This window comes from Amaranthus tricolor, chromosome 6, assembly GCF_026212465.1.
Source record: "Amaranthus tricolor cultivar Red isolate AtriRed21 chromosome 6, ASM2621246v1, whole genome shotgun sequence".
Classification (NCBI taxonomy): Eukaryota; Viridiplantae; Streptophyta; class Magnoliopsida; order Caryophyllales; family Amaranthaceae; genus Amaranthus; species Amaranthus tricolor.
The window spans coordinates 26,876,990-26,891,452 of NC_080052.1; the positions used below are offsets into that span (position 1 = coordinate 26,876,990).

A 14,463-nucleotide genomic window follows, 5' to 3' on the forward strand; every position below is an offset into this window, starting at 1 on the left:
ATGCCTAAAGGTATAGCCAACACTGATAATAAAGTTTGCAAATTAAAGAAGTCCCTTTATGGTTTAAAACAAGCATCTCGACAATGGTATGCAAAACTTGTAACAGCTCTGCAATCCCAAGGCTTTACTCCATCCAAATCAGATTACTCTCTATTCCTCAAAAAATACAATGGTCAGCTTACTATTGTTGCAGTATACGTTGATGACATTCTCCTTACAGGTACTGATTCTAACACCATTACAGCTCTTAAAACACACCTTCACTCTCTGTTCAGCATCAAGGACTTAGGTCCCATACATTACTTCCTTGGTATGACAGTTACTAAAGCTAATCAAGGTTTCATTTTATCCCAAACAAAGTTTGCCCAAGATCTCATTAAATTCAGTGGGCTTGAGCTTCTGAAAACATCTCCTACACCTCTGCCTATCAACCTCAAATTGCATACTGACCAAGGCAATCTCATACCAAACCCTTCCCATTATAGGTCTATTATTGGCAAACTCAATTTCCTCACCAATACTAGACCAGGTTTAAGTTTTGCTGTTCAAACTCTCAGCCAATTCATGCACACTCCTAGAGAACCACACCTAGCTGCTCTACAACATGTTTTACAATATGTTTCTGGTACTCTAACTCAAGGCATTCTCCTCAATGGTACTCCTAAATTGGTTTTACAAGCCTTCTCTGATGCTGATTGGGCAGCATGCCCCACCACAAGAAGATCTGTCACAGGTTATTTAGTTCTGCTAGGACAATCTCCCATTTCCTGTAAAAGCAAGAAGCAATCTGTTGTTTCCAGGTCTTCATGTGAATCTGAATATAGGGCTATGGCTTCTGCAGCTAGTGAAATTACTTGGTTAGTTCGTTTACTTGAGGAATTGGGCATTCAAAATCTTACACCTATTACCTTACATTGTGACAATCAATCCGCCATCTACATAGCCAAGAATCCTGTCTTCCATGAGAGAACTAAGCATATTGAAGTAGATTGCCATTTCACCAGGGACAAAGTGATGGAAGGTTTAATTCAACTGACGTACCTTCCTACCAAGTCTCAACTTGCTGATCTGTTTACCAAAGCCTTGCCTTCCCCTCATTTCAACAAACTGCTATCCAATCTGGGATTGGTTACCACACCCAACCCCAGCTTGAAGGGGGGTATTGAACATACTCCTCCTGCCAGCTAAGCAGGAGGGTAGTAATGTCATTTCTCTTCTTTTGCCTTCTCTGTTTTTCTTCCTTTTCTTGTACATATATCTTTCCCTTTTCTTATTTTTCAATTTTTGTAATTTTCCTTTTTTTCAGATTTTGATCTATAATAAAATTCTTCTTTCTTCTTCCTGTTTTTCGTTTTCTGTTGTTCTTCATCTGGGTAATCATCTTCATCACAATTGTTTACTCATTCTAACCGTAGCTTATATTTTAGTACGTAAATTCTCAATTTACTTAAATAAATTCTTAAAGTCATATGCAATTATATTACTCCCTTCGTTTTAAAATGATATTTCTATAAGAATATTCATGTAGATTTTAAATAAAGTAAAATCTTTTAGATGTGAGTAATAGCATATAAATTAGATAATTGAGATATAATTTGTTGAATAACAATGTTGATGAAGAAATTGTAAAAATGTAAACATTAAAAAAATTATTAAATTAAAATTAATGGAAGAATATGAAAATCACAAACAGCTAACTATAAATAGTTTTTAACACTAAAACAAAACATTATGAACATTATTTACAACAAAATTGCACACATCTCACTTCTTATTAAAAACTTTCCCTTCAAAAAATTGATGATATCATTAGTTATATATAAAAATTAAAATAAAAAAGTAAAATATACATGATTCGTTAAATACACTAGAGAAGTATATCATTTAGAATAGAGCCTTAAAATATTATGTAGTCCATATCATCAGGCTTGACCATCATTATTTTCTGAAATGGCTATATATTAATAGAATATTATGTATATATACTCTCTTTGAGCCAATGGTTTTGCTTCATATTACCTCCCATTTCAAACCATCTTTTTGCTATTGGAGTAGTATTTATAACTATTTTCAATTGTAAATTATTCTTAGTCTATAAATTAAAATATAGTCATATGAAATCTTGTTAGATTTATCTTAACATAAGGTATAATAATATCTATTTTTTATAATTTGTAATTATGTACAATTAGAGATATTAAAGATTAAATTAGTACATTAACAAACATACAAAAAGCGAATAGGACATTTAAAAAAACAAAGTGAGTATTTTTTTAAGTGTTGTACATCCTTTGCTACATTATTTAATTTAGACATGATTTTACATGCAATACCGTATTAAAACCTACAATCACTTCTCTCTTGAAATAAAACTTGTGATTACTCTATTAAAGATATTCCAACATTTAAATAAGGGGTGATTGAGATTCGAATCTGTGACCTCTTGTTATATTGAATTTTAATATCATATCAGCAAACCAACTCATCCAAAATCTTAAACTGATAATTGAAGCTAACAATAATCCAATATACATAGTCTATTAAAATAGTCATTTGTTAGTTAATGTGTAAATCCCTAACTAGCAAACTCGGAAGACAAATGAGTAAATAATATACTTGGTTAGTCACCGCAATTAAGTGCAAAACAATTGCATTCACTATCATTCTAACTCATTATTCTAATTTTTAATCGTAGAATAAACATTTTAACATGATGTTCTCAAAGTTAAAATGCATAAATAAATAAGCGTCATTTAATTTAAAAAAAGGACATTACATAAAAATATCTTCTTCTAATTTGTTTGTTTCTTTGGATTTTTATAAAAAAAACCAAAATTACTTGTAAATTCCTGTACACATATTGACATAATGCTACTAAAGGCCTTTATGGCTAAAAATCAAGCGTAGTACTGAACACCACCAAGGGAAAAGTAAAGTAACATGATAGAATGGTACACTAAAATTAGTAATATCATAAAATTATAAGAAACATTTATATAATTACTTTATTTTTTCGTTAATTATTTTAAAATTGTAAACAGTTACTTTAAATTTTAACGTGATTATTTTAAGACTTTTAAAAGTAACTACTTTAAAATTATAAATAATCACTTTAAGTTTATAAACAATCATTTTAAGACTCTAATATATATTTGATGAGTCCCATATAAATGGTCTCATTCAATTTGCTACAAAAATTAATATATTATAACAAAAAAAATATCATTTTTACAAAAACACTCAAAAGAGACAAAAGATCATATTCAAAAAACCATTGGCATTCAATAATAGTCTTATTTATCATATGACAATAGTAATTTTTTTCTATATGTTATTGTACTTTTACTACAGATTCAGGCCTCACTTTAAGTTTTACCTACTGTGTACTATTCCCATTTCTATCATTGAATATAGAAGTATATCTTCCTGGTCATCACCTCAATTTTTTTGATTAATATATGATTGCTTTATATAATTTTGGAAGTTATACTAATGGGACGAAATATACGGTCTACGGATTTGAATATATTCGCTTTTATTTTAATTGAAATATTTAAGTTATCGATTAGTTAGAGAAGTGATGAAATAAGGTATGTTTGGTGTAAAATAGTGTAAAAAAACTTGTTGACTGTGAGTAGTTATAGTTTTAGCTATACAAATGAAAGGTCTAAAATTTTAATTTTTAGTAGTTTTTGTATACAAGTTAGACCGAGGGAAGGGGGTGAGCTAATGAGAATCGAATCAAAGTCCTTTCTTGATAAGTGATAGTACTTGCTCTCTAACTGAAACAAAACTAGATTCTCATAGCACTAAGATATTTAATTGTCTAATTAGCTATGTGTTTGTGTAAATTAATATTATTCGATAAAACTAGCTGTTGGAATATAATTTGTTAAGAAAAATATAGATAATATCTTAAAGCTTTATTTTTAATTATGCAACGTTACACGTTTGTAACATTTTTGAAAAAAGCTACTTGCACAATTAAGTGCTACTTATAATGTTACTTTACCAAACAATAATATCTTTTATAAAATTGTGTTTTAGCCTCGTTAAGTATGTACTAATTGCTACTTAAAACATCTATGCCAACTACACCATAATCATTGAATTAAACTTTCAATTGACATGGTTATTCAATTATTTTGACATTTAACTTTAACATTTCACATGGGCAATAGTTGTTTTTAGGCATACCAAGATTTCAACATTTACCATTCAAACATTCAATTCCAACCAAACATATGATTTCTAATTTTGAATGAAATTCTAATGAAAATGACATTCCATTATCTACACATATTTATAATGATAACTACATCTTGAACAATCAATTCTTCCTAAAATGAATTTATGAACTTCAAAATAGGTACACAATCGTTTTCATTTTAGGAATTTCTCCTTTTGGAGATCTTTTTCGAACCAGGACTTCTTTATGAATATGGATTGCCACCTTTCTTCTCTTCTCAGTCCATGATTATTCTTATAGACGGAATACACTGGATACGACGATGATCATCATAAAAACTCATATACCAAATGTAATTTCTCTTTTTCTCCTAACCCTTTTCTGAAAATAAGTAAACAAACAAGAAATACATCCCCAAACATGAAAACAAAGAGAGTTTTTTGTAGAACAACTACCAATTCTAGACTCTAAAACACCTCTAAGATTATCCATCCTTTCTTGTTCGGTTCTTCCATGTGATCCTGATCCAACATAGGCTCTACGCAACACTGGTGGAGACCGAATGCCGCTTTGCTCATAATCAAAATCGAACTCGAAAGAGTCAAAATACTTCTCAAGAAGTCTTTCACTCTTTGATTTCGATACAAGCTGAACTTTCATTTTGCTACATTTTCGTGTCGATGTGGATGTTGATGTTGATGTTGATGATGTCGAAACTTCTTCATAGATTGACATCAAAAATTTATGTTTTGAGAATTATATAGTTTTATATAATTAGATTTTTTTTTTGAGAATATAATTGAGATTTTTTGATATTCAAGAAAGAGACAGGAAAATGGGGGGTGTGTATGTGGATATATATGTAATGGGTGATTGGGAGGAATTATTGAAAGGACTATGATGAAAAAGACATGTATTACCTTGTTGAACTCAATGATTATATAAGACGTGCGTTGTTAACTTTGAGCAAATTGTATTGAAAATTTGGAAGGGGTCTTTTGGTTTAAAAGCTAAGCTTTTTACCCTTGTAAACCCATGATATCTTGTATGAGTGTTCCAAGTGTATTTTAGGGGATTTTTTCACTTATTTTTTGTGAATAGGTGGATGGAGATACCTCCTCTTTCAAAATTATACCCATTTTATAAAAATTTAATATTATGATCTGTCCAGTACTAATAGAGGATATATGTTCATAATTGCGCAGGTTTATATAATAATATATTTGAAATCATATATATATTTCCAACATGACATTTCATATTCATAAGACATAAAATTTGTGTTATATTGTTGTGGGTCGCGTCAAAATAGGCCACATGTTTGGTAATTCGTGTTTTAGCAGGCTGTAAACAGTAACGAATTCATCCATGTTGTGCTGGTCATCCTCAAACAATAACTTATTAGTTATAACGCAATATGAGCACACAGGTTGTACGTTGCCACTGACACAATAGAAGTAGTTATAAAAGGTGGCCCGCCAATGGCTCAATGTACCAGTTGGCGGTCGTGTCATGCATGGTTCTACCCATTGTGTAGGTGTATACTCATGTATCCTAGGGACTCAGTTCTGTATATCCAAGCTTAAAGAGTGGATCCATAAGAGGTTCTGAGTATGTTTATCATATTCGACCGTATTTATGTATCCAATTCTGATTGAAGTATATTTTGTGATGTCTGTTTGGAAAGTACTGAGATAGTAGTTGTAATTGACCCATTTATGCATCCAATAATATATTCTACTCAGGTTCATTAAGTTGTACTGTTAGTTGTGGTGTGGGTAATCTCTCAATTTTTTGATTTATGTTGCCTTCGTTGCCATTGCCATTGCCAATCTGGTGTCTCGGTCTTTGTCTTTGTTCATAAATTATACAAGATTTCTTTTAGATAGACGGTTTCTCATAAAAATTGTTTAAAATTAAGTTAAAAACTCAATTAAATTTATTATCACATCTACTTTCATAATTAAAATACTCACTTAAAGTTAATTTTTTTATCCATTATTTTGAAAGTTAAAATCAACTCATTAAATATTAAAATATTCACTTTAATTGTTTGAAAAGTCTCTAAATTTATTTTGAACTCCTTGCAAACTTAAAATATCACACTGTATTATTATCTCATATAAAAATTGCTCAAAATATTTAAAATGCTTTGGTTGTTATTTTTGCCCCCTTATAAAATGAAAGCCCAGTCATCTATTTCTGAAAGGAAATGGGCTTGGAAGTTTACAATTTGGTTAACTTATTGGGCTTTTAAAATTTCATAATACCTTTTTTTATTCCAAATTATTGCTTGCCATTTGATTGTTTGTTTAACTTCACAATTCGCGTTAGAATTTTAAATTAGCCTAGTAATTATTAGCTATTTTTATCTTTTGTTTATATGGGTTTGATTTCAAACATCTACAGGAGGATTAATTCCTTTTTCTCCGAGTACTTGTTATATGTACAACAAATTTAGCGTTACTGGTACGGCCAAATTATATACAATATATAATAGACCCTACATTATTAGCTTTGGTTCTTGTTTGACTTAGTCTCTTGACTAAAGGTGTTCAAGACAACATTTTAAATCAATATAGATCAAAAAATTCTAATATTTGATTTTTTGGAGAGTGAAAATAATGATTTTATTCCCAATCGAAAAAACCAGATATCTAGAATTTGGATCTCCAGTTTATTTTGGATCAAATATTATATATTAAATTTTGAAATTTTCATATATTTTTTAGCTTCTTTAATAAAATTTTTGCTTTTTTACACATTAATATTTAAGTTCGCTTCACTTTCTTCTTTTAATGAAACGTATTTTTAAAATTTGAAAATACAATTAAATTTTCAAAAGTCTAAATTAATTAACACTCTTTTATGTTTTTGAAATGACCCCAGATCTTAATATATTAATTCTCATCAACAATACATTTAATCTCTATGTTACTTCATTTGCTGATTTTTATTATTTATATCGTATGTACTTAAAAGTTAAAACTAAACATAATTAATGAAGTGTAAACATTAATATTTACACAAAAACTTGGTTGAGACCATCTTACTAGTGTGAAGCATCTTATTGGGCCGGCTCAATTATATATTTTTTTATCAATTTCACAAATTAAAGTGTTAATTTCAAGAGTTAAAAAACCAATTTCAAAGTATTTGAAATTGACATTTTAAGTCATAGAACTTGACAGTTTTAAGACTTAAAAGGTCAATTTCAATACTTGAAAAACCAATTTTAAGACTTAAATTGCAGGACATTAAATTCTCATTTCAACTTTAAAATAGGATGACTCAAACATTAAAGTTGATATTATAAATTTTGAAATTAACGTTTTAACTCTTAAAATTTGATTTTTAAGTTTTAAAATTATCATTTTAAGTCTTAAAATTAGTATTTCAGAATATTTTACAAAAATTATTAGACTTGGACTAGTTGTACGGCTAAGACCGTCTCACAAGAGAGTAACTAATTTATTTATTACAAATTCATTGCAACAAATTAAAGGAGTACGTTACTTAAATTTTTGTTTTAAGTTTAACGTTATTGTCCTCAAACTATTGGAAGTCAAATTAACCAACCCATGATTTTGCAATTCTACGACATTAACAACCAATGATGAACAGGAGCTAGTTTGGAGAATTTATCGCATGGACAAATTTACTTAATTGACCGGGGAAATATATAAATTCGAAACATTCTAGCTTATGATTTGGGTATTAAAATTTACTCCATAATAATATTAATCAACTTGTGTAACATATTATATAAAAAAAATCAGACAAATTAATTCAATAACATACTAAAATGAGAGTATTTGATTCATCTTATATTAATATTTTGAATCATTTGCCATCTAAAAAATCAACTTCCCATGTAAGTCAACGCCAATATAATATAAAAGAAATTGTAGTATATTTTATATGAGACAGTTTTATTGTGAGTAGGACTTATTTAATTATTTTATTTCTCTAATTAATCACTTAAATATTATAAGTAATCACTTTAAAACTATAAATAATAACTTTAAGATTATAAGTAATTACTTAAAAGCAGTAAGTGTACTTAAAACGAATTCAATAAAAATAAACTTATTGTGAGGCCGCCTCATTTAAAATATTATTTTGAAGAAATTGTGTTATCCTTAAGCTAAGTATTAATCGGTATGACTCAGAACATTTACTTTATGACAAAAAAAAAGCATATATATAAAGCTAAAGCCAAACGTACAAGAAAGCCAGTCATTTTTTCATGTATTTTTTTTTCCTTGATCACAAAAGGTTTCTTGCTTTACTTTCTACTCTTCTAAGAATTTCTTGTGTTCTCAATTCATTGAACATTTCTCCTACTACATTTTTAATCCAAAATACTCTAATCAATACTATTGGAAATGGCTAAATTTTATCAGATTTAGTATTATGTATTATTGAAATTTATTGCATATATATACTTGTCTATACGACTATGCCTAATTACATGCATATATATATATTTTTTTAAGATGATGGTTAAAGTCTTAGAATATATATATATATATATATATATATATATATATATATATATATATATATATATATATATATATATATATATACTCTATCGTACGTTCATTTGCACAATAGGTTTATAATTAGAAGTGTGAATATGACACATGTCCTCTGCATACATGACGTTAAATATTCCATTTGAATTAGTATACTTTGTCAAGATACCAACTCAATCAAAAATTAGAAATGATGGTTTATGTGATACCTTGGATTTAGCTATAAAAATGATGGATAGACTACTCATATCAACAAGGTGTATTTTTTTTCATGGGAGTCCATTTGCTAAGAACTCCACAGTTAATCGTGCTTGATGGGGAGCAATCTTAGGATGGGCGACCTTCTGGAAAGTTTTCCTAGATTCGCACGAGTGAGACCAAAGTGCGTTGGAAAAACTTGTATTGGTTTATATGGTCAGTCTACAGTCTCCATAAATAGTTACCAACGATCCGAAAGACTAGGGTGTTACAGTTTAAACACTAGAATACGTTATATATATACTCTATCCATAAGATATAAGTGGATCAGTAAGAGTTCTTACTTGACAAATTCATGTACGAACCATTTCAGAGATTATATAGAATAACACAAGTATTTTTCATTGGTTAATCTTCAACTTTGGTGTTGGATCAGTCATGTTTGAAAAAAGCTAAACAATTTGCAGATTTTTTATTTGTGTTGACTGCTGAGGCCAGTAAAAAACATTTTTTTAAAAAAAATAACTAAGAAAAATTCAAAAACAAATACTATAATATATTAAGATATACAATGTTTCTTGTATAGAGATCGAGTTATATATATTTAATAAATTCCGTATTCCAATATACCATGTTGATAATACTCTATCTTGGAAAAAAAAAAATTCATTTAATTCGAATATGTAAAAGCTTAATTTTTAAGTCAAATAATAATAACAAGAAATTCATTCTCTTTCCTATTAGTAATCCAAAATTAGTTAATTAATTATATTATGTCTCATCAGAGATGCGTCTCATATATAAGCTATATAACCCATCTTATACATATTATGAAAATATAAGTTTTTTATTTAAGGTAATTTCACCAGAAACTGTGTTTTTCAAAAATAACTTAAATTATTAATTATGTATATTTAATATTGATCACAATTTGACCTTTAGTTTAGAGTTGGTATAATGTAAATGTAAAGTTTCCCTTGCGCAAGTGCTAGGAAAAGAAAGACAGCATAAAAGAAAATAAAAAGAAGAATCACTGGCCATTACTCACTCCCCAAAGCAGTAAGCATGTACTTCTAATCTAAAGGAATCAATGTAATAATATACTTATTATATCTTATACTATAAGATTATTATTAGGCCTCTCTTATCTGGCATATATTCTTCATAATCCACTTGTAACTTATAACCAGCTGGTCAACTATTCATATATATCATCATATCTTTTCAAAATCTCTACTCAAAATCATCTAATAATAGCATCTAATCTAAATACTTTCTCCATTATGGTTTATGTCCTAACACAAATAGCAGAGAGCCCGTTTCGGATCATTGATAAGGTAAATATTTGCCTAGGACTCATAAAATATTAAAAAAAAACACATAAAAAGAAAAACTCTCAATCACTAAATCAACTTATAATAACTGGCGAAAAGAAAAACTCTCAACCATTATAACAAACATAATCATCAATAAATAAAAGCAAGAGATTTGGTTATTTTGAATTAATTTATTTTGATAAATTTATCTCTCATATATAATTTCATTCTCTACGTGCACACCTGAATGAGTTGTAAATAAAACTCATAGTATTTTATCAAATTTTTTATATAAATCTCCATAAAACAAATTACATAAGAAATTAATAAAATAACAGATCATTAATCTTGGATCAGTTAGAGAACAAAAACCTCTTTTTTAAGGTTTTAGGATTGATTTTCATTTAATCTTACCCTTTCCTTTACCTATACTATAATAATAATAAAAAAAAGGCAAATTTCCCATTATTTTATGTAAATCAAACTCAACAATTTACTCACATAATCCTTATGCTTTGAATTATATAACACAAAGGAGACTTAATCCAAGAGCTTTTTTTTTCTTTTTTTTTTTCCTCAAAAAAGACACAAATTAATCAAGCTAATGAGTAATATAATTAATGCCTAATTATATATACACCAAAAATTCATGAACAATAATCTCTTCTAATGCCCCTCTTTTTTTACCCTTCCAAATTATTAATTATTGATCTTCAAATAATTAAACAAAGTAAAAATTACCTAATTAATTATAAAAATTTAAAAAACAGATTTAAAAACAACCCTAAAAAAAATAATCAACAAGTTTGACTAGTTGACTCACTCCTCCTCCTCTTAACCTGAAAGCCATGACTAAAAGTACCACCGGCAGCCATAGCAGCAGCAACTTGCCATTCATCAATATCATTCATCAACCCTTCAATCAAGCATCCATTATCGGAAAACAAGCCGCCGTTTCTTCCCGGCAGCTTATTTTTCCTTCGACCAGCACCGATAGGAACGTTACGGAGCGCTCCGCCGGCGGTCCAATAACGTTGACAGCCCTTGCAAAAGTGCCTAGGTTGATTAACATTGTAGTTGTTGAAGTAGCAAAATTTAGTCTCCATGCTTTTGCACCTAGGACATGGGATTATCTTATCTGGTCTCATCTTGTTTTTATCTTCACTTGATTGATCATGATCATGATCACTTGATTGATCATCATTATCATTGTTGTATGGTTGTTCTTCTTCTTGCTTAACTTTCAATACTATTGTTTGGCCAAATAGCTTGATCTCACCCATTTTAAGAGATAGAAAAAGGAGAGAGAAAGCTAGATTTGAAAATTTGGATTTCTAAATTTTTTTTGGGTTTATGGAGAGAAAGGAGAGAGGTTTGTATATATATAATATACTATATGTAGTACTTGTTCCTTTGTATATTACTTGCACCAAATTAATTTTTGCACTATTTATTATTTTATGGTAATTTATATATTTTGACTATTATAAGAGAAAAAACATAGTCATGTGGGATCTTATTTTATTCGTCTCGTTGCATATTTTCATAATATCAAATTTTTATAATTTTTAGTTATATATAATTCTATATATACACGATCCGACAAACGCATTGAATTGCGCAAAAGTTTATTTGGTGCAAGTAATATGAAACGGAGGAAATATATAGGAAAAATAAATACTTCCTTTGTTTCAAATTTCTTACAACATGTAGATATAACATTATTTATTTATCACTTTAATAATTGTTAATATATAAGTTAAAATATAGTCAATTAGAATCTTAATTGATTCATTTCAATATAAAAATTATTAATATTAATTTTTTATAATTTTTATTATACATAAAAGACATTAATTATTTGATTAGTCCATTGAACTACATAAAAAGTATTATTTTTTGAATAAAGTGAAATAAAAGGTTTGACTATAAATTGTGACTAGAAAGTATTTGGAAATGTGGGTTGTTATAAATTTAATCCCTTCTTCTGTTTTCTTTTGTTTTTTTCATTTATTTTTTGTATAATTTTCAAAACAAATGTGTGGTATAAATATCTCTTAATATCCATCATAAAAAATTATAAAAAATATATAATAAAAAACATACATCAAGACGAATCTAATGAGATTTCATATGAATATATTCTAAATTTTATATATGTTTCAAAAACCTTATTCAAATTTCTCTTTTTTTAAAATGAATATTTTAAATGGGAAGAATTTTAGAGAACAAAGGAATTACATTTAATTTTCATTAATTTATACTTTTAATTAAATCGCTAATTAGATACAACTTTATATGTGACATTTAATCTACGTTTGGTAATTAATGCAGTGGATAAAATCAAAAGAGAATCTCTAGCCATAAATTTGACAATCTTAAGAGATGCGTAAAAAAGAAAATAAAGGTGAATGCATGTGATGGTGAGAGCCGCCAACTCGGAGGAAAGAAGAGCGGATATGAAGGGAAGAAAAAGCCAAAAAAAAAAAAAAAAAAAAAAAAAGTTAATTGGGTAGTAGAAAATCTTATAATTTGTAAATTATTATAAAAGATAAAAAATATACTAATAAAATAATCAAAACATAAAAAGATTCATAATTTTTAAAATATCATACTATTAAATCTCACTATAAAAATATAATTTGTCAAGTTGACAAATAATAATTATTAACCTAATATTGCTCCGTAGAAAAAAGCTGATGGTGAGCTTTTTGTCCCATCAGTACTCCACGTGGAGCATCACTAATTCTTTTGTATTCATGAGATTATAACACTTTTTGATTCTAATATTGTTGTTTCTAAAGTTTATAACATATTTTATGTTCTCCACAAATATTTTTGGTTGAAGTGGTTATAAATATGCTATTAAAAGTCAACCTAATAAAATGTTATAGGTTCAAATTTTATCATCTTTTAAAAAAAAATAGAATATTTAATATTAGATATGAGGAGATTTTAAATTTTTAATTAAGTTGACTTCTTAATGCTCGTTATATTTTTATTTTAAGTAATGTTTTAACTATTTTAGTATCTTGAAGTGTCATAGGATCGGTCTTTCCCTCTTTTATTTTCAGTTATGATAAAAGTTTTTAATGTTATTATATTTTTATTTTAGTTGATAATCATTATCAGTCTTTCTCTCTCTTATTTTCTGTTCTGATTCTGATCTGTTTGGTGAAATAAGAAAATATAAATGTGGGTCCCATAACCAGGTACCTTATTAAGTAACCAAAGTTTGAGGGAAAAGTGAAGGAAATGTGGGGAGTGGTTTTGAAGAGATAAAGCTTAGTTTGATCATTCATACAAAAGTGTGCTTTAATTAAGGAATTTGGTGATTGTTTTTCTTGTTTGATGGTTTTGGGGCTTTTTATGTCTAACTCATGTTGTACGAATCGCAATTATAGAGGTTTTAAACGGTTGTTTGTTGGATTTCATCCATTTTCAAAGTTGTGAGTCCAAATTGTTTGATTATTTTTTTGAATTTTATGGTAGATAGGAAAAATGAGAGAATTAGGTGAAATTTAATTTTATGACCTTATATGATATTTGATAAGACAGTATAGTTATAATTATGACAAAATTCTATTTTTTTTTTGATAACAAAATGTAATTACTACTAAATTAATTTCATTTGTTGCGTTACGTTGTATAAATATATGATCAATAAGACCAATCCTAAGAGTAGGCCAAAGGGGCCGTCGTACAGAACTCATGCTTACTGATTAGAAATTTTATTTAGTAAGGAGCTTATTATTATAAATAAAAAGATCTATTAAAATATTAAATTAGTAATGTCGTACGAGTAAATACTAAATAAGTGATATAATAATATTCTAATTATTTTTTGTTTTTAATGATGCTATATGTTGGGTATAAGAATTTTTTTAAAAAAATTCAACATAGTTGGACTTTAAAACATTAAAGACATCCATAAAAGTATACTAGTAGAAATATAGAATGTCTAAACAATTACGTAATAATTGAAAAATGTATGTAATTAAGAGGTGAGAGGAAGCTAAAAAGTCGTTGTGGGAAATTTTAAGACAAACAGAGTTGAAAGAAATAAAAATTTATTTGGTGATGCAGTTTTTGCTATATTTTTTATTTTAATTTGTCATATAGTATTCATCATACTTCTAATTCTAATTATGGCCTACTCTCTTTTCTTTTTAATTCACAACATATAATTAATTTATCTTTTCATCCCATCTACAAATTC

At 27.8% G+C, this 14,463-nt stretch overlaps 1 protein-coding gene across 1 annotated transcript; it reads right to left on the bottom strand.

Moving 5' to 3' along the window:
• Window positions 1-9,872: 9,872 nt before the first annotated feature.
• On the bottom strand, window positions 9,873-11,592 carry LOC130814763 (cyclic dof factor 4-like). The gene has a single exon (XM_057680948.1). It carries the CDS (start codon window positions 11,525-11,527, stop codon window positions 11,042-11,044), a length of 486 nt encoding a protein of 161 aa, XP_057536931.1. The 5' UTR covers window positions 11,528-11,592; the 3' UTR covers window positions 9,873-11,041.
• Between the last annotated feature and the right edge of the window lie 2,871 nt (window positions 11,593-14,463).

What these genes read in the sequence shown, in the direction of transcription:
- LOC130814763 (XM_057680948.1), bottom strand. Translation starts at nt 11,527, where the DNA reads ATGGGTGAGATCAAGCTATTTGGCCAAACAATAGTATTGAAAGTTAAG.